This window comes from Engystomops pustulosus, chromosome 6 (assembly GCF_040894005.1).
Source record: "Engystomops pustulosus chromosome 6, aEngPut4.maternal, whole genome shotgun sequence".
Lineage (NCBI taxonomy): Eukaryota > Metazoa > Chordata > Amphibia > Anura > Leptodactylidae > Engystomops > Engystomops pustulosus.
Genome location: NC_092416.1, coordinates 189,762,920 through 189,781,482, shown reverse-complemented (window position 1 = coordinate 189,781,482; position 18,563 = coordinate 189,762,920). Strand labels below are relative to the sequence as shown.

The following is an 18,563-nucleotide window of genomic DNA, read 5'->3' as shown; positions in this document are numbered from 1 at the left end:
AAGAGCTTACAGTCTATGAGGATGAGGGGGTGACACAAGAGCTTACAGTCTATGAGGATGAGGGGGGGACACAAGAGCTTACAGTCTATGAGGATGAGGGGAGGACACAAGAGCTTACAGTCTATGAGGATGAGGAGGACACAAGAGCTTACAGTCTATGAGGATGAGGGGTGACACAAGAGCTTACAGTCTATGAGGATGAGGGGGGACACAAGAGCTTACAGTCTATGAGGATGAGGGGGGACACAAGAGCTTACAATCTATGAGGATGAGGGGGGACACAAGAGCTTACAGTCTATGAGGATGAGGGAGGACACAAGAGCTTACAGTCTGAGGATGAGGGAGGACACAAGAGCTTACAGTCTATGAGGATGAGGGAGGACACAAGAGCTTACAGTCTATGAGGATGAGGGGAGTGACACAAGAGCTTACAGTCTATGAGGATGAGGTGGTGACACAAGAGCTTACAGTCTATGAGGATGAGGGGGTGACACAAGAGCTTACAGTCTCTGAGGATGAGGGGGGGACACAAGAGCTTACAGTCTATGAGGATGAGGGGTGACACAAGAGCTTACAGTCTATGAGGATGAGGGGGGGCACAAGAGCTTACAGTCTATGAGGATGAGGGGGGGGCACAAGAGCTTACAGTCTATGAGGATGAGGGGGGGACATAAGAGCTTACAGTCTATGAGGATGAGGGGGGACACAAGAGCTTACAGTCTATGAGGATGAGGGGGTGACACAAGAGCTTACAGTCTATGAGGATGAGGGGGGACACAAGAGCTTACAGTCTTTGAGGATGAGGGGGGACACAAGAGCTTACAGACTATGAGGATGAGGAGGACACAAGAGCTTACAGTCTATGAGGATGAGGGGGACACAAGAGCTTACAGTCTATGAGGATGAGGGGTGACACAAGAGCTTACAGTCTATGAGGATGAGGTGGTGACACAAGAGCTTACAGTCTATGAGGATGAGGGGGACACAAGAGCTTACAGTCTGAGGATGAGGGGGGACACAAGAGCTTACAGTCTATGAGGATGAGGGGGGGGCACAAGAGCTTACAGTCTATGAGGATGAGGGGAGGACACAAGAGCTTACAGTCTATGAGGATGAGGGGGGGGGGGACACAAGAGCTTACAGTCTATGAGGATGAGGAGGAGGACACAAGAGCTTACAGTCTATGAGGATGAGGGGTGACACAAGAGCTTACAGTCTATGAGGATGAGGTGGTGACACAAGAGCTTACAGTCTATGAGGATGAGGGGGTGACACAAGAGCTTACAGTCTATGAGGATGAGGGGGTGACACAAGAGCTTACAGTCTATGAGGATGAGGGGGTGACACAAGAGCTTACAGTCTATGAGGATGAGGGGGTGACACAAGAGCTTACAGTCTCTGAGGATGAGGGGGGGACACAAGAGCTTACAGTCTATGAGGATGAGGGGTGACACAAGAGCTTACAGTCTATGAGGATGAGGGGGGGCACAAGAGCTTACAGTCTATGAGGATGAGGGGGGGGCACAAGAGCTTACAGTCTATGAGGATGAGGGGGGGACATAAGAGCTTACAGTCTATGAGGATGAGGGGGGACACAAGAGCTTACAGTCTATGAGGATGAGGGGGTGACACAAGAGCTTACAGTCTATGAGGATGAGGGGGGGACACAAGAGCTTACAGTCTATGAGGATGAGGTGGTGACACAAGAGCTTACAGTCTTTGAGGATGAGGGGGGACACAAGAGCTTACAGACTATGAGGATGAGGAGGACACAAGAGCTTACAGTCTATGAGGATGAGGGGGACACAAGAGCTTACAGTCTATGAGGATGAGGGGTGACACAAGAGCTTACAGTCTATGAGGATGAGGTGGTGACACAAGAGCTTACAGTCTATGAGGATGAGGGGGACACAAGAGCTTACAGTCTATGAGGATGAGGGGGACACAAGAGCTTACAGTCTGAGGATGAGGGGGGACACAAGAGCTTACAGTCTATGAGGATGAGGGGGGGGGCACAAGAGCTTACAGTCTATGAGGATGAGGGGAGGACACAAGAGCTTACAGTCTATGAGGATGAGGGGGGGGGGACACAAGAGCTTACAGTCTATGAGGATGAGGAGGAGGACACAAGAGCTTACAGTCTATGAGGATGAGGGGTGACACAAGAGCTTACAGTCTCTGAGGATGAGGGGGTGACACGAGCTTACAGTCTATGAGGATGAGGGGTGACACAAGAGCTTACAGTCTATGAGGATGAGGGGTGACACAAGAGCTTACAGTCTATGAGGATGAGGGGGTGACACAAGAGCTTACAGTCTATGAGGATGAGGGGAGGACACAAGAGCTTACAGTCTATGAGGATGAGGGGGGACACAAGAGCTTACAGTCTATGAGATTTTGGAAAATAGTCTCTGGTGACATGCTCCGCTCTTATACCTACACTAGGGCAGTGGATTGGACCAGCACCACTATAGGCACCGCCCCCGAGGTCCGGGCCACAGATTATACTTACATTTACTTTGTCCTCCATAGCATCTGAAAAAAAATACATCACATCTTTTACACCAATGTGCAAGTCACTGCAGCACATCTCACCCTGCTCCTCGGATTGTACCCTGTCCCAAGGATGTAATGGCTGATAACAGAGAGTAATAGATTGTATCCCCCCTGTACAGTCTCCTCTCCCCGGGATGTAATGGCTGATAACAGAGAGTAATAGATTGTATCCCCCCCTGTACAGTCTCCTCTCCCCGGGGTGTAATGGCTGATAACAGAGAGTAATAGATTGTATCCCCCCCCTGTACAGTCTCCTCTCCCCGGGATGTAATGGCTGATAACAGAGAGTAATAGATTGTATCCCCCCCCCTGTACAGTCTCCTCTCCCCGGGGTGTAATGGCTGATAACAGAGAGTAATAGATTGTATCCCCCTGTACAGTCTCCTCTCCCCGGGATGTAATGGCTGATAACAGAGAGTAATAGATTGTATCCCCCCTGTACAGTCTCCTCTCCCCGGGATGTAATGGCTGATAACAGAGAGTAATAGATTGTATCCCCCTGTACAGTCTCCTCTGTGCAGTGGCTGACACCAGGGGGCAGTAGCTGTCCCTCCCCTCAGTCAGAGTTTCCAGTGCCGCCCCTGGTGTTTGGGTTGTGGCTCTGGGCTCTGGATGCTTGTTGTGGGTCCGGCTGGTGTGCACAGGGTCTTATCTGGCGGCACAGACTTCCCGTCCTCCTCCAGCTCCACAAACAATGGAAGATTAACCCCTCCAGCTCCGGTGGTGGCTCAGTGCACGTCCCTGGTAGTGGAGTATAGGGGTCTCCCTCCTGGCACCTGCCTTCAGCTGCCCATGTACCTACCCTCTACTTGTGGCCCCCATAGCGGAGCCACCCACAAACAGCCCCCATAGCGGAGCCACCCACAAACAGCCCCCATAGCGGAGCCACCCACAAACAGCCCCCATAGCTGAGCCACCCACTAACAGCCCCCATAGCGGAGCCACATACTAACAGCCCCCATAGCGGAGCCACATACTAACAGCCCCCATAGCGGAGCCACCCACAAACAGCCCCCATAGCGGAGCCACATACTAACAGCCCCCATAGCGGAGCCTCCCACAAACAGCCCCCATAGCGGAGCCTCCCACAAACAGCCCCCATAGCGGAGCCTCCCACAAACAGCCCCCATAGCGGAGCCACCCACAAACAGCCCCCATAGCGGAGCCACATACTAACAGCCCCCATAGCGGAGCCTCCCACAAACAGCCCCCATAGCGGAGCCTCCCACAAACAGCCCCCATAGCGGAGCCACCCACAAACAGCCCCCATAGCGGAGCCACATACTAACAGCCCCCATAGCTGAGCCACCCACAAACAGCCCCCATAGCTGAGCCACTCACTAACAGCCCCCATAGCGGAGCCACCCACAAACAGCCCCCATAGCTGAGCCACTCACTAACAGCCCCCATAGCGGAGCCACCCACAAACAGCCCCCATAGCTGAGCCACTCACTAACAGCCCCCATAGCGGAGCCACCCACAAACAGCCCCCATAGCGGAGCCACCCACAAACAGCCCCCATAGCAATGCCACCAAGTCACACAGTGTGCCTCCACAGAGATGTCACCATGTCCCAGGGTTCTCCTAAAAGTGCCCCAGAATAGTACCATCATGTCACAGGGTTGCCCTATCACAGCCTCCACAGCAGTGCCACCAAGTCAAAGGTTTGCCCTAAGTGTGCCCCTCTAGAGATGCCATCAAGTCACAGGGTTGCCCCAACAATGCCTCCACAGCAGTGCCACCAAGTCAGATGATTGCCCTATCTGTGCCAGCACAACAAGATTGCCCTCTCACAGCAACCGAGCGGTGCCACAAAGTCAAATGGTAGGCCTAACAGTATTCCTACAGCCGTGCAGCCAAATCACAGGGTTGCCCTTACTGTGACCCCATAGTGGTGCCACAAAGTCATGTGGTTGCCCTAACAATGACTCCACAGAGATGTCACCATGTTCCAGGGCTGTCCTAACTGTGCCCCAGAGTAGTGCCACCAAGTCAAAGGGTTGCCATAACTGTGCCCTCATAGTGATGCCACCATGTCACAGAGTTGCCCTAACTGTGTCCCCAAAGTGGTGCCATCAAGTGACAGGGTTGCCCTAACAATGCCCCCACAAAAGTGCCACCAAGTCAATAGCTCTGATAGTGGTGGCACAAGTTTGCCATAGCAGTGCCCCCATAGCGGTGCCACCGAGTCACAGGGTCGCCCTTACAGAGGCATCTACACAAGTGCCACCAGGTTTCCTAGTGCAGCCCTATAGCACCAGGTCTCATTGGTGGCCAGATAACTCTGCCATGTGGTCACGTGGCTGCACAGCCATTACGTGGTCCCTGGGGGGCGCCGCCCTCTGGTGAGGATGTAATGACATTGGCAGCTGTGGGGACACAATGGGGCATTGTTCTGCGTGTAAGGTGGGGGCCGCTGATGGGGGCCCCGATCTTATCGCTGCCTCATATCTAGGAAGTGCACAGGAATCCCGGGAAAGGAAGCAGCACATTCCACAGCATAAACACCCAGCTTTCCCAGACTCCTGTGCAGCACCATAGCTCTCCATTACCTGGGTGGGCTTCTGGCCCGGGGTGGTCCGCCTCTGTCTGCTGCACCTCGTGGTTGTGTTGGTTGTTCCCTGTAAAGAATGAAATACACAACATGGTGATACACGGCTACATGCATCAGCACTGCTCTGGCTGCACAACTACAACACAAAGCATCCGCATACCTGATGTGTCCTCCGCTGCTTTAAGTATGTGGAGCTCATCCTCGTTATCAGCGCCACCTGTTACCAGACAAATATCACATCATGTGACTGCAGCTCTGGATGTGGTTGGAGTATAGCACATGAGTGCAGCTCTGGATGTGGTTGGAGCATAGCACATGAGTGCAGCTCTGGATGTGGTTGGAGCATAGCACATGAGTGCAGCTCTGGATGTGGTTGGAGCATAGCACATGAGTGCAGCTCTGGATGTGGTTGGAGTATAGCACATGAGTGCAGCTCTGGATGTGGTTGGAGTATAGAACATGAGTGCAGCTCTGGATGTGGTTGGAGTATAGAACATGAGTGCAGCTTTGGATTTGGATGGAGCATAGCACATGAGTGCAGCTCTGGATGTGGTTGGAGTATAGAACATGAGTGCAGCTCTGGATGTGGATGGAGCATAGCACATGAGTGCAGCTTTGGATGTGGTTGGAGCATAGCACATGAGTGCAGCTTTGGATGTGGTTGGAGCATAGCACATGAGTGCAGCTCTGGATGTGGTTGGAGTATAGAACATGAGTGCAGCTCTGGATGTGGTTGGAGTATAGAACATGAGTGCAGCTCTGGATGTGGTTGGAGCATAGCACATGAGTGCAGCTCTGGATGTGGTTGGAGTATAGAACATAAGTGCAGCTCTGGATGTGGTTGGAGTATAGCACATGAGTGCAGCTCTGGATGTGGTTGGAGTATAGCACATGAGTGCAGCTCTGGATGTGGTTGGAGCATAGCACATGAGTGCAGCTCTGGATGTGGTTGGAGCATAGCACATGAGTGCAGCTCTGGATGTGGTTGGAGCATAGCACATGAGTGCAGCTCTGGATGTGGTTGGAGTATAGCACATGAGTGCAGCTCTGGATGTGGTTGGAGTATAGAACATGAGTGCAGCTCTGGATGTGGTTGGAGTATAGAACATGAGTGCAGCTTTGGATTTGGATGGAGCATAGCACATGAGTGCAGCTCTGGATGTGGTTGGAGTATAGAACATGAGTGCAGCTCTGGATGTGGATGGAGCATAGCACATGAGTGCAGCTTTGGATGTGGTTGGAGCATAGCACATGAGTGCAGCTTTGGATGTGGTTGGAGCATAGCACATGAGTGCAGCTCTGGATGTGGTTGGAGTATAGAACATGAGTGCAGCTCTGGATGTGGTTGGAGTATAGAACATGAGTGCAGCTCTGGATGTGGTTGGAGCATAGCACATGAGTGCAGCTCTGGATGTGGTTGGAGTATAGAACATAAGTGCAGCTCTGGATGTGGTTGGAGTATAGCACATGAGTGCAGCTCTGGATGTGGTTGGAGTATAGAACATGAGTGCAGCTCTGGATGTGGTTGGAGTATAGCACATGACTGCAGCTCTGGATGTGGTTGGAGTATAGTACATGACTGCAGCTCTGGATGTGGTTGGAGTATAGTACATGACTGCAGCTCTGGATGTGGTTGGAGTATAGTACATGACTGCAGCTCTGGATGTGGTTGGAGTATAGCACATGACTGCAGCTCTGGATGTGGTTGGAGTATAGCACATGACTGCAGCTCTGGATGTGGTTGGAGTATAGCACATGAGTGCAGCTCTGGATGTGGTTGGAGTATAGCACATGACTGCAGCTCTGGATGTGGTTGGAGTATAGCACATGACTGCAGCTCTGGATGTGGTTGGAGTATAGAGGCGCGTTCATACGTTGCCTCTTGTATTACATCAGCTGGGGAGAGGGGATTTGCATAATTACATTACTGTTAACAAGACACATGTGTTAACATTGCGCGTACATTGCGTTTTGTAAACAGAAGCGTTAACAGGAATGTAATCAGGCAAATCCCCTCTTCTCAGCTGTTGTAGACATGTGACCGCGCTGCGCTTCTGATCCGTTTTTGTGCGTTTTGCCGTTTTGTCATTTCTGGAAGTGTAAGAAGATGTGGGAACACAAATGTTTTCAAACCGGCCAAACGCACGGGAAACCTGCAGAACGGCAGCGCGTGGCGGCGCCCGAGCGATGTGGGGGGCGGGGACTCACCCATGTAGGGTTCCCCGGCCTTCAGCTCCACCGACGCCTTTTTTGGGGGAGAAGGTTTTGAAGATCTGGTAAAGATAAAGGAGAAACCATTATATATGATATAGAGGGGGGCCGCACCCCCCCCCCCCCTGGGCACATGGTAGCGGCCGTGATGGTGGCGACTTACCTCTTCTTCTCGGAGGAAATGTCTGTACCTGTGGGAGGAGGATAAGACGAGGTGAGACACTGGGGCTCATTCACTAAGGACTGCGCACGTTCTTCATGGCTCAGGTATAAGCGGCGCCTGCGCTAGGATTGTGCCGCACGATTGCGTTGCATTTTTTGTTGCGTTACAAAGGCTCGTGATCACGCGCTGAGGTTACATTGTGTGTTAGTACAAGCAGTGACGATGCAAAGTAACCTCAGCGCGTGCTCCAGGCGGAAGGAATGCACCAAAAATGTAACCGAAACCCCAAAGTATCGTGTAAACACGGCCTCAGACCCTGACACTACCCGCAGAGAAATGCACCCCCACCCGAGCCACCAGGGATGGTATCATTACTCCTGCACTACCCCAGACCACCAGGGATGGTATCATTACTCCTGCACTACCCCAGACCACCAGGGATGGTATCATTACTCCTGTACTACCTCAGACCACCAGGGACGTTATCATTACTCCTGTACTACCCCAGACCACCAGGGATGTTATCATTACTCCTGTACTACCCCAGACCACCAGGGATGTTATCATTACTCCTGCACTACCCCAGACCACCAGGGATGGTATCATTACTCCTGCACTACCCCAGACCACCAGGGATGTTATCATTACTCATGCACTACCCCAGACCACCAGGGATGGTATCATTACTCCTGTACTACCCCAGACCACCAGGGATGGTATCATTACTCCTGTACTACCCCAGACCACCAGGGATGGTATCATTACTCCTGCACTACCCCAGACCACCAGGGACGGTATCATTACTCCTGTATTACCCCAGACCACCAGGGATGTTATCATTACTCATGCACTACCCCAGACCACCAGGGATGGTATCATTACTCCTGTATTACCCCAGACCACCAGGGATGTTATCATTACTCATGCACTACCCCAGACCACCAGGGATGGTATCATTACTCCTGTACTACCCCAGACCACCAGGGATGTTATCATTACTCATGCACTACCCCAGACCACCAGGGATGGTATCATTACTCCTGTATTACCCCAGACCACCAGGGATGGTATCATTACTCCTGCACTACCCCAGACCACCAGGGACGGTATCATTACTCCTGCACTACCCCAGACCACCAGGGATGGTATCATTACTCCTGCACTACCCCAGACCACCAGGGATGGTATCATTACTCCTGCACTACCCCAGACCACCAGGGATGGTATCATTACTCCTGCACTACCCCAGACCACCAGGGATGGTATCATTACTCCTGTACTACCCCAGACCACCAGGGACGTTATCATTACTCCTGTACTACCCCAGACCACCAGGGATGTTATCATTACTCCTGCACTACCCCAGACCACCAGGGATGTTATCATTACTCCTGTACTACCCCAGACCACCAGGGATGTTATCATTACTCCTGCACTACCCCAGACCACCAGGGATGTTATCATTACTCCTGTACTACCCCAGACCACCAGGGATGTTATCATAACTCCTGTATTACCCCAGACCACCAGGGATGTTATCATTACTCCTGTATTACCCCAGACCACCAGGGATGTTATCATTACTCCTGTACTACCCCAGACCACCAGGGATGGTATCATTACTCCTGCACTACCCCAGACCACCAGGGACGTTATCATTACTCCTGCACTACCCCAGACCACCAGGGATGTTATCATTACTCCTGTACTACCCCAGACCACCAGGGATGTTATCATTACTCCTGTATTACCCCAGACCACCAGGGATGTTATCATTACTCCTGTACTACCCCAGACCACCAGGGATGTTATCATTACTCCTTCACTACCCCAGACCACCAGGGATGTTATCATTACTCCAGACCACCAGGGATGTTATCATTACTCCTGCACTACCCCAGACCACCAGGGATGTTATCATTACTCCTGTACTACCCCAGACCACCAGGGATGTTATCATTACTCCTGCACTACCCCAGACCACCAGGGATGTTATCATTACTCCTGTACTACCCCAGACCACCAGGGATGTTATCATTACTCCTGTATTACCCCAGACCACCAGGGATGTTATTATTACTCCTGCACTACCCCAGACCACCAGGGACGTTATCATTACTCCTGTACTACCCCAGACCACCAGGGATGTTATCATTACTCCAGCACTACCCCAGACCACCAGGGATGTTATCATTACTCCTGCACTACCCCAGACCACCAGGGATGTTATCATTACTCCTGTATTACCCCAGACCACCAGGGATGTTATTATTACTCCTGCACTACCCCAGACCACCAGGGACGTTATCATTACTCCTGTACTACCCCAGACCACCAGGGATGTTATCATTACTCCTGTACTACCCCAGACCACCAGGGATGTTATCATTACTCCTGTATTACCCCAGACCACCAGGGATGTTATCATTACTCCTGTATTACCCCAGACCACCAGGGATGTTATCATTACTCCTGTACTACCCCAGACCACCAGGGATGGTATCATTACTCCTGCACTACCCCAGACCACCAGGGATGTTATCATTACTCCTGCACTACCCCAGACCACCAGGGATGTTATCATTACTCCTGTACTACCCCAGACCACCAGGGATGTTATCATTACTCTCTACTACCCCAGACCACCAGGGATGTTATCATTACTCCTGCACTACCCCAGACCACCAGGGATGTTATCATTACTCCTGTACTACCCCAGACCACCAGGGATGTTATCATTACTCTCTACTACCCCAGACCACCAGGGATGTTATCATTACTCCTGCACTACCCCAGACCACCAGGGATATTATCATTACTCCTGTACTACCCCAGACCACCAGGGATGTTATTATTACTCCTGTATTACCCCAGACCACCAGGGATGTTATCATTACCCCAGACCACCAGGGATGTTATCATTACTCCTGCACTACCCCAGACCACCAGGGATGTTATCATTACTCCTGCACTACCCCAGACCACCAGGGATGTTGTCGTTACTCCTGTACTACCCCAGACCACGAGGGATGGTATCATTACTCCTGTATTACCCCAGACCACCAGGGATGTTATCATTACTCCTGCACTACCCCAGACCACCAGGGATGTTATCGTTACTCCTGTATTACCCCAGACCACCAGGGATGTTATCATTACCCCAGACCACCAGGGATGTTATCGTTACTCCTGTACTACCCCGGTGACTGCGCAGGTGACATGACGAGGAGTCAGAGCTGGGGCAGCAGTGCCCCCCGGCCCCCCAGGACCTTACCCTTCTTCTTCTTCTTGTCGGTGTGCAGGTAGATGCAGATGGCGATGGCGGCCAGGATGACGAGTATCACAAATATTCCGATCACCGCCTTCTTCCAGGTGGCGAGCACCGCTACGAGCCGGAGGAAGAGGTCAGTAAGTATGTGGGGGCCCGGCATGCAGCTCTGGATGTGAGTGGAGCAGGACTTACCTCTGGCCTCGCTGGAGCTGCTGCGCACCTCTTTGTGCGCCCGGTTAGATGCGGCACAGAAGTAGGCGCCGTCCTCCTGCTTGCTGAAGAGCTGCACTGTGTGTGAGGCGTGCCGTGCCGCTGCCTCGCTGACATTGTGCAGCAGGAGCTCGTTCCCTCTCCTCCTATAGAACTGGAAGGTGATGGGCAGCGTGCCATCCTGTGCCCGGCACACCAGCGCCAGCTGCGCACCCTCCTCCACATCACCATCAGGCGGGATCATGGTGAGCTGTACAGCACTGACGGGCACTGCAAGAGAGGAGCGCACCGCTCACACACACAGCCGCCGCAGCTCTGGCTGTGACTGGAGCACGGCCACTTACCGATGACGGTCACGTTCACCGTGTTGCTGTACTTGCCGCTGCTCTTGGTGTTGCGGTTTGTTGCTCGGCAGCGGTACTGCCCCAGGTCATGTGACTTGGAGGAATTGACCAGAAATCGGGCTTCCATGTCCCCCTCCATTGTCTTATTATCCAGGAGTTTGTCCCCTCGGAGCAGGGAGTAGGTTATTGGGGGGGTGCCGGACTCGCACTTACAGGTCAGCTCCAGGGTGTCCCCCAGAACCACCGTCTTGTTGCTCCTCATGATGTGGGTCAGGACCGGGTTCTTGACCGGAGCTAATAGTAAAAAGAGAAACAAGATGGCTCATTGGTTCTCACAACCCTCCAGGCAGCGAATAGTTAATTTACCGACAGGCGGAGCTCATAAAGATGCCTGCACTGCCCCCCACACACCCCGGATGGATTGGACCCCAAAATAAATTAACAGCCCCCAATTCTTTATATGAATCCCCCTGAGTCAGATAATACAGGGAACCCTAACCCAAATACAGTGACTGACCCTACAACAAAATATGTACAGCACCCCAAAAATAAGAGCATACAGCACCCCAATAATGAGAGAATACAGAGCCCCAATAATGAGAGCACACAGTGCCCCAATAATGAGAGCACAAAGCGCCCCAAAAATAAGAGCATACAGCACCCCAATAATGAGAGCATACAGCACCCCAATAATGAGAGCATACAGCACCCCAATAATGAGAGCACAGAGTGCCCCAATAATGAGAGAATACAGAGCCCCAATAATGAGAGCATACAGCGCCCCAATAATGAGAGCATAAAGCGCCCCAATAATGAGAGCATACAGCACCCCAATAATGAGAGCATACAGCGCCTCAATAATAAGAGCATACAGCGCCTCAATAATGAGAGCACACAGTGCCCCAATAATGATAGCATACAGCACCCCAATAATGAGAGAATACAGTACCCCAATAATGAGAGCATAAAGTGCCCCAATAATGAGAGCATACAGCGCCTCAATAATGAGAGCACACAGTGCCCCAATAATGATAGCATAAAGCGCCCCAATAATGAGAGCATAAAGCGCCCCAATAATGAGAGCATACAGCGCCCCAATAATGAGAGCATACAGCGCCCCAATAATGAGAGCATACAGCACCCCAATAATGAGAGCATAAAGCACCCCAATAATGAGAGCATACAGAGCCCCAATAATGAGAGCACACAGTGCCCCAATAATGATAGCATAAAGCGCCCCAATAATGAGAGCATACAGCGCCCCAATAATGAGAGCATACAGCGCCCCAATAATAGCATAAAGCGCCCCAATAATGAGAGCATACAGCGCCCCAATAATGAGAGCATACAGCGCCCCAATAATGAGAGCATAAAGCGCCCCAATAATGAGAGCAAACAATGCCCCAATAATGAGAGCACACAGTACCCCAATAATGAGAGAATACAGTGCCCCAGTAATAAGAGCATAAAGCTCCCCAATAATGAGAGCATACAGCACCCCAATAATGAGAGCACACAGTGCCCCAATAATGAGAGCATACAGCACCCCAATAATGAGAGCACACAGTGCCCCAATAATGAGAGCATACAGCACCCCAATAATGAGAGCACACAGTGCCCCAATAATGAGAGCATACAGAGCCCCGAGAAGGAGAGCATACAGCGCCCCAATAATGAGAGCATACAGAGCCCCAATAATGAGAGCATACAGTGACAGCGCCCCAATAATGAGAGCATACAGAGCCCCAAGAAGGAGAGCACAAAGCGCCACCAATAATGAGAGCATACAGTACCCCAATAATGAGTGCATACAGCGCCCCAATAATGAGAGCATAGAGCGCCCCATAGGATGGGGAGCAGTCTGTGCAGGAGGTTGGGGAGCAGTCTGTGCAGGAGGGTGGGGAGCAGTCTGTGCAGGAGGTTGGGGAGCAGTCTGTGCTGGAGGTTGGGGAGCAGTCTGTGCTGGAGGTTGGGGAGCAGTCTGTACAGGAGGTTGGGGAGCAGTCTGTGCAGGAGGGTGGGGAGCAGTCTGTGCAGGAGGCTGGGGAGCAGTCTGTGCAGGAGGCTGGGGAGCAGTCTGTACAGGAGGCTGGGGAGCAGTCTGTACAGGAGGTTGGGGAGCAGTCTGTGCAGGAGGCTGGGGAGCAGTCTGTGCAGGAGGTTGGGCAGCAGTCTGTGACAGGGGGTGGGGAGCAGTCTGTGACAGGGGGTTGGGGAGCAGTCTGTGAGAGGGTGTTGGGGAGCAGTCTGTGCAGGAGGTTGGGGAGCAGTCTGTGCAGGAGGTTGTGGAGCAGTCTGCGCAGGAGGTTGGGGAGCAGTCTGCGCAGGAGGCTGGGGAGCAGTCTGCGCAGGAGGTTGGGGAGCAGTCTGCGCAGGAGGCTGGGGAGCAGTCTGTACAGGAGGTTGGGGAGCAGTCTGTGCTGGAGGTTGGGGAGCAGTCTGTGCAGGAGGTTGGGGAGTAGTCTGTGCAGGAGGTTGGGGAGTAGTCTGTGCAGGAGGTTGGGGAGCAGTCTGTGCAGGAGGGTGGGGAGCAGTCTGTGCAGGAGGCTGGGGAGCAGTCTGTGCAGGAGGCTGGGGAGCAGTCTGTACAGGAGGCTGGGGAGCAGTCTGTACAGGAGGTTGGGGAGCAGTCTGTGCTGGAGGTTGGGGAGCAGTCTGTGCAGGAGGTTGGGGAGTAGTCTGTGCAGGAGGTTGGGGAGTAGTCTGTGCAGGAGGTTGGGGAGCAGTCAGTGCAGGAGGCTGGGGAGCAGTCAGTGCAGGAGGGTGGGGAGCAGTCTGTGCAGGAGGCTGGGGAGCAGTCTGTGCAGGAGGTTGGGGAGCAGTCTGTGAGAGGGGGTGGGGAGCAGTCTGTGCAGGAGGCTGGGGAGCAGTCTGTACAGGAGGCTGGGGAGCAGTCTGTGCTGGAGGTTGGGGAGTAGTCTGTGCAGGAGGTTGGGGAGCAGTCAGTGCAGGAGGCTGGGGAGCAGTCAGTGCAGGAGGGTGGGGAGCAGTCAGTGCAGGAGGCTGGGGAGCAGTCAGTGCAGGAGGTTGGGGAGCAGTCTGTGCTGGAGGTTGGGGAGTAGTCTGTGCAGGAGGTTGGGGAGTAGTCTGTGCAGGAGGTTGGGGAGCAGTCTGTGCAGGAGGGTGGGGAGCAGTCTGTGCAGGAGGCTGGGGAGCAGTCTGTGCAGGAGGCTGGGGAGCAGTCTGTACAGGAGGCTGGGGAGCAGTCTGTACAGGAGGTTGGGGAGCAGTCTGTGCTGGAGGTTGGGGAGCAGTCTGTGCAGGAGGTTGGGGAGTAGTCTGTGCAGGAGGTTGGGGAGTAGTCTGTGCAGGAGGTTGGGGAGCAGTCAGTGCAGGAGGCTGGGGAGCAGTCAGTGCAGGAGGGTGGGGAGCAGTCTGTGCAGGAGGCTGGGGAGCAGTCTGTGCAGGAGGTTGGGGAGCAGTCTGTGAGAGGGGGTGGGGAGCAGTCTGTGCAGGAGGCTGGGGAGCAGTCTGTACAGGAGGCTGGGGAGCAGTCTGTGCTGGAGGTTGGGGAGTAGTCTGTGCAGGAGGTTGGGGAGCAGTCAGTGCAGGAGGCTGGGGAGCAGTCAGTGCAGGAGGGTGGGGAGCAGTCTGTGCAGGAGGTTGGGGAGCAGTCTGTACAGGAGGTTGGGGAGCAGTCTGTGCAGGAGGGTGGGGAGCAGTCTGTGAGAGGGGGTGGGGAGCAGTCTGTGCAGGAGGCTGGGGAGCAGTCTGTGCAGGAGGTTGGGGAGCAGTCTGTGAGAGGGGGTGGGGAGCAGTCTGTGCAGGAGGCTGGGGAGCAGTCTGTACAGGAGGCTGGGGAGCAGTCTGTGCAGGAGGTTGGGGAGTAGTCTGTGCAGGAGGTTGGGGAGCAGTCAGTGCAGGAGGCTGGGGAGCAGTCAGTGCAGGAGGGTGGGGGAGCAGTCTGTGCAGGAGGTTGGGGAGCAGTCTGTGCAGGAGGGTGGGGAGCAGTCTGCGCAGGAGGTTGGGGAGCAGTCTGTGCTGGAGGTTGGGGAGTAGTCTGTGCAGGAGGTTGGGGAGTAGTCTGTGCAGGAGGTTGGGGAGTAGTCTGTGCAGGAGGGTGAGGAGCAGTCTGTGCAGGAGGCTGGGGAGCAGTCTGCGCAGGAGGCTGGGGAGCAGTCTGTGCAGGAGGTTGGGGAGCAGTCTGTGCAGGAGGGTGGGGAGCAGTCTGCGCAGGAGGTTGGGGAGCAGTCTGTGACAGCGCCCCAATAATGAGATCATACAGTGCCCCAATAATGAGAGCATACAGAGCCCCAAGAAGGAGAGCACAAAGCGCCACCAATAATGAGAGCATACAGTACCCCAATAATGAGTGCATACAGCGCCCCAATTATGAGAGCATAGAGCGCCCCATAGGATGGGGAGCAGTCTGTGCAGGAGGTTGGGGAGCAGTCTGTGCAGGAGGGTGGGGAGCAGTCTGTGCAGGAGGTTGGGGAGCAGTCTGTGCTGGAGGTTGGGGAGCAGTCTGTGCTGGAGGTTGGGGAGCAGTCTGTACAGGAGGTTGGGGAGCAGTCTGTGCAGGAGGGTGGGGAGCAGTCTGTGCAGGAGGGTGGGGAGCAGTCTGTGCAGGAGGCTGGGGAGCAGTCTGTGCAGGAGGTTGGGGAGCAGTCTGTGCAGGAGGCTGGGGAGCAGTCTGTACAGGAGGCTGGGGAGCAGTCTGTACAGGAGGTTGGGGAGCAGTCTGTGCAGGAGGCTGGGGAGCAGTCTGTGAGAGGGTGTTGGGGAGCAGTCTGTGCAGGAGGTTGGGGAGCAGTCTGTGCAGGAGGTTGTGGAGCAGTCTGCGCAGGAGGTTGGGGAGCAGTCTGCGCAGGAGGCTGGGGAGCAGTCTGCGCAGGAGGCTGGGGAGCAGTCTGCGCAGGAGGTTGGGGAGCAGTCTGCGCAGGAGGTTGGGGAGCAGTCTGCGCAGGAGGTTGGGGAGCAGTCTGCGCAGGAGGCTGGGGAGCAGTCTGTACAGGAGGCTGGGGAGCAGTCTGTGCTGGAGGTTGGGGAGCAGTCTGTGCAGGAGGTTGGGGAGTAGTCTGTGCAGGAGGTTGGGGAGCAGTCAGTGCAGGAGGCTGGGGAGCAGTCAGTGCAGGAGGGTGGGGAGCAGTCTGTGCAGGAGGCTGGGGAGCAGTCTGTGCAGGAGGTTGGGGAGCAGTCTGTGAGAGGGGGTGGGGAGCAGTCTGTGCAGAAGGCTGGGGAGCAGTCTGTACAGGAGGCTGGGGAGCAGTCTGTGCTGGAGGTTGGGGAGTATTCTGTGCAGGAGGTTGGGGAGCAGTCAGTGCAGGAGAGTGGGGAGCAGTCTGTGCAGGAGGTTGGGGAGCAGTCTGTACAGGAGGCTGGGGAGCAGTCTGTGCAGGAGGGTGAGGAGCAGTCTGTGCAGGAGGTTGGGGAGCAGTCTGTGCAGGAGGGTGGGGAGCAGTCTGTGAGAGGGGGTGGGGAGCAGTCTGTGCAGGAGGCTGGGGAGCAGTCTGTGCAGGAGGTTGGGGAGCAGTCTGTGAGAGGGGGTGGGGAGCAGTCTGTGCAGGAGGCTGGGGAGCAGTCTGTACAGGAGGCTGGGGAGCAGTCTGTGCTGGAGGTTGGAGAGCAGTCTGTGCAGGAGGTTGGGGAGTAGTCTGTGCAGGAGGTTGGGGAGCAGTCAGTGCAGGAGGCTGGGGAGCAGTCAGTGCAGGAGGGTGGGGGAGCAGTCTGTGCAGGAGGTTGGGGAGCAGTCTGTGCAGGAGGGTGGGGAGCAGTCTGCGCAGGAGGTTGGGGAGCAGTCTGTGCTGGAGGTTGGGGAGTAGTCTGTGCAGGAGGTTGGGGAGTAGTCTGTACAGGAGGTTGGGGAGTAGTCTGTGCAGGAGGTTGGGGAGTAGTCTGTGCAGGAGGTTGGGGAGCAGTCAGTGCAGGAGGCTGGGGAGCAGTCAGTGCAGGAGGTTGGGGAGCAGTCTGTACAGGAGGCTGGGGAGCAGTCTGTGCAGGAGGGTGAGGAGCAGTCTGTGCAGGAGGCTGGGGAGCAGTCTGCGCAGGAGGCTGGGGAGCAGTCTGTGCAGGAGGTTGGGGAGCAGTCTGTGCAGGAGGGTGGGGAGCAGTCTGCGCAGGAGGTTGGGGAGCAGTCTGTGAGAGGGTGTTGGGAGCAGTCTGTGCAGAAGGGTGGGGAGCAGTCTGTACAGGAGGCTGGGGAGCAGTCTGTGCAGGAGGGTGGGGAGCAGTCTGTGCAGGAGGTTGGGGAGCAGTCTGTGCAGGAGGGTGGGGAGCAGTCTGTGCAGGAGGGTGGGGAGCAGTCTGTGCAGGAGGTTGGGGAGCAGTCTGTGCAGGAGGTTGGGGAGCAGTGTGTGCAGGAGGTTGGGGAGCAGTGTGTGCAGGAGGTTGGGGAGCAGTGTGTGCAGGAGGCTGGGGAGCAGTCTGTGCAGGAGGCTGGGGAGCAGTGTGTGCAGGAGGTTGGGGAGCAGTGTGTGCAGGAGGCTGGGGAGCAGTGTGTGCAGGAGGCTGGGGAGCAGTGTGTGCAGGAGGCTGGGGAGCAGTGTGTGCAGGAGGTTGGGGAGCAGTCTGTGCAGGAGGTTGGGGAACAGTCTGTGCAGGAGGCTGGGGAGCAGTCTGTGAGAGGGGTGGGGAGCAGTCTGTGTAGGAGGCTGGGGAGCAGTCTGTGCAGGAGGCTGGGGAGCAGTCTGTGCAGGAGGCTGGGGAGCAGTCTGTGCAGGAGGTTGGGGAGCAGTCTGTGCAGGAGGCTGGGGAGCAGTGTGTGCAGGAGGTTGGGGAGCAGTGTGTGCAGGAGGCTGGGGAGCAGTGTGTGCAGGAGGCTGGGGAGCAGTCTGTGCAGGAGGTTGGGGAGCAGTCTGTGCAGGAGGCTGGGGAGCAGTCTGTGCAGGAGGTTGGGGAGCAGTCTGTGCAGGAGGCTGGGGAGCAGTGTGTGCAGGAGGCTGGGGAGCAGTGTGTGCAGGAGGCTGGGGAGCAGTGTGTGCAGGAGGCTGGGGAGCAGTCTGTGCAGGAGGTTGGGGAGCAGTCTGTGCAGGAGGCTGGGGAGCAGTGTGTGCAGGAGGTTGGGGAGCAGTCTGTGCAGGAGGCTGGGGAGCAGTCTGTGCAGGAGGCTGGGGAGCAGTCTGTGCAGGAGGCTGGGGAGCAGTCTGTGCAGGAGGCTGGGGAGCAGTCTGTGCAGGAGGCTGGGGAGCAGTCTGTGTAGGAGGTTGGGGAGCAGTCTGTGCAGGAGGTTGGGGAGCAGTCTGTGCAGGAGGTTGGGGAGCAGTCTGTGCAGGAGGCAGGGGAGCAGTCTGCAGGAGGTTGGGGAGCAGTCTGTGC

At 55.1% G+C, this 18,563-nt stretch overlaps 1 protein-coding gene across 3 annotated transcripts in view; it reads right to left on the bottom strand.

Moving 5' to 3' along the window:
* Nucleotides 1-18,563, bottom strand: part of PECAM1 (platelet and endothelial cell adhesion molecule 1) — a 47,880-nt gene that overhangs the window by 3,877 nt on the left and 25,440 nt on the right. For 2 of the 3 annotated variants that reach the window (XM_072112801.1, XM_072112802.1), the window contains exons 7-14: nt 11,310-11,603; nt 10,948-11,235; nt 10,759-10,869; nt 7,485-7,512; nt 7,319-7,383; nt 5,271-5,327; nt 5,109-5,177; nt 2,513-2,535 (exon numbers count right to left, since the gene is read on the bottom strand). In XM_072112801.1, coding sequence (XP_071968902.1) covers nt 2,513-2,535; nt 5,109-5,177; nt 5,271-5,327; nt 7,319-7,383; nt 7,485-7,512; nt 10,759-10,869; nt 10,948-11,235; nt 11,310-11,603 — 935 coding nt within the window. The remainder of the gene's footprint in view (nt 1-2,512; nt 2,536-5,108; nt 5,178-5,270; nt 5,328-7,318; nt 7,384-7,484; nt 7,513-10,758; nt 10,870-10,947; nt 11,236-11,309; nt 11,604-18,563) is intronic. The other variant, XM_072112803.1, reaches the window with a different exon arrangement.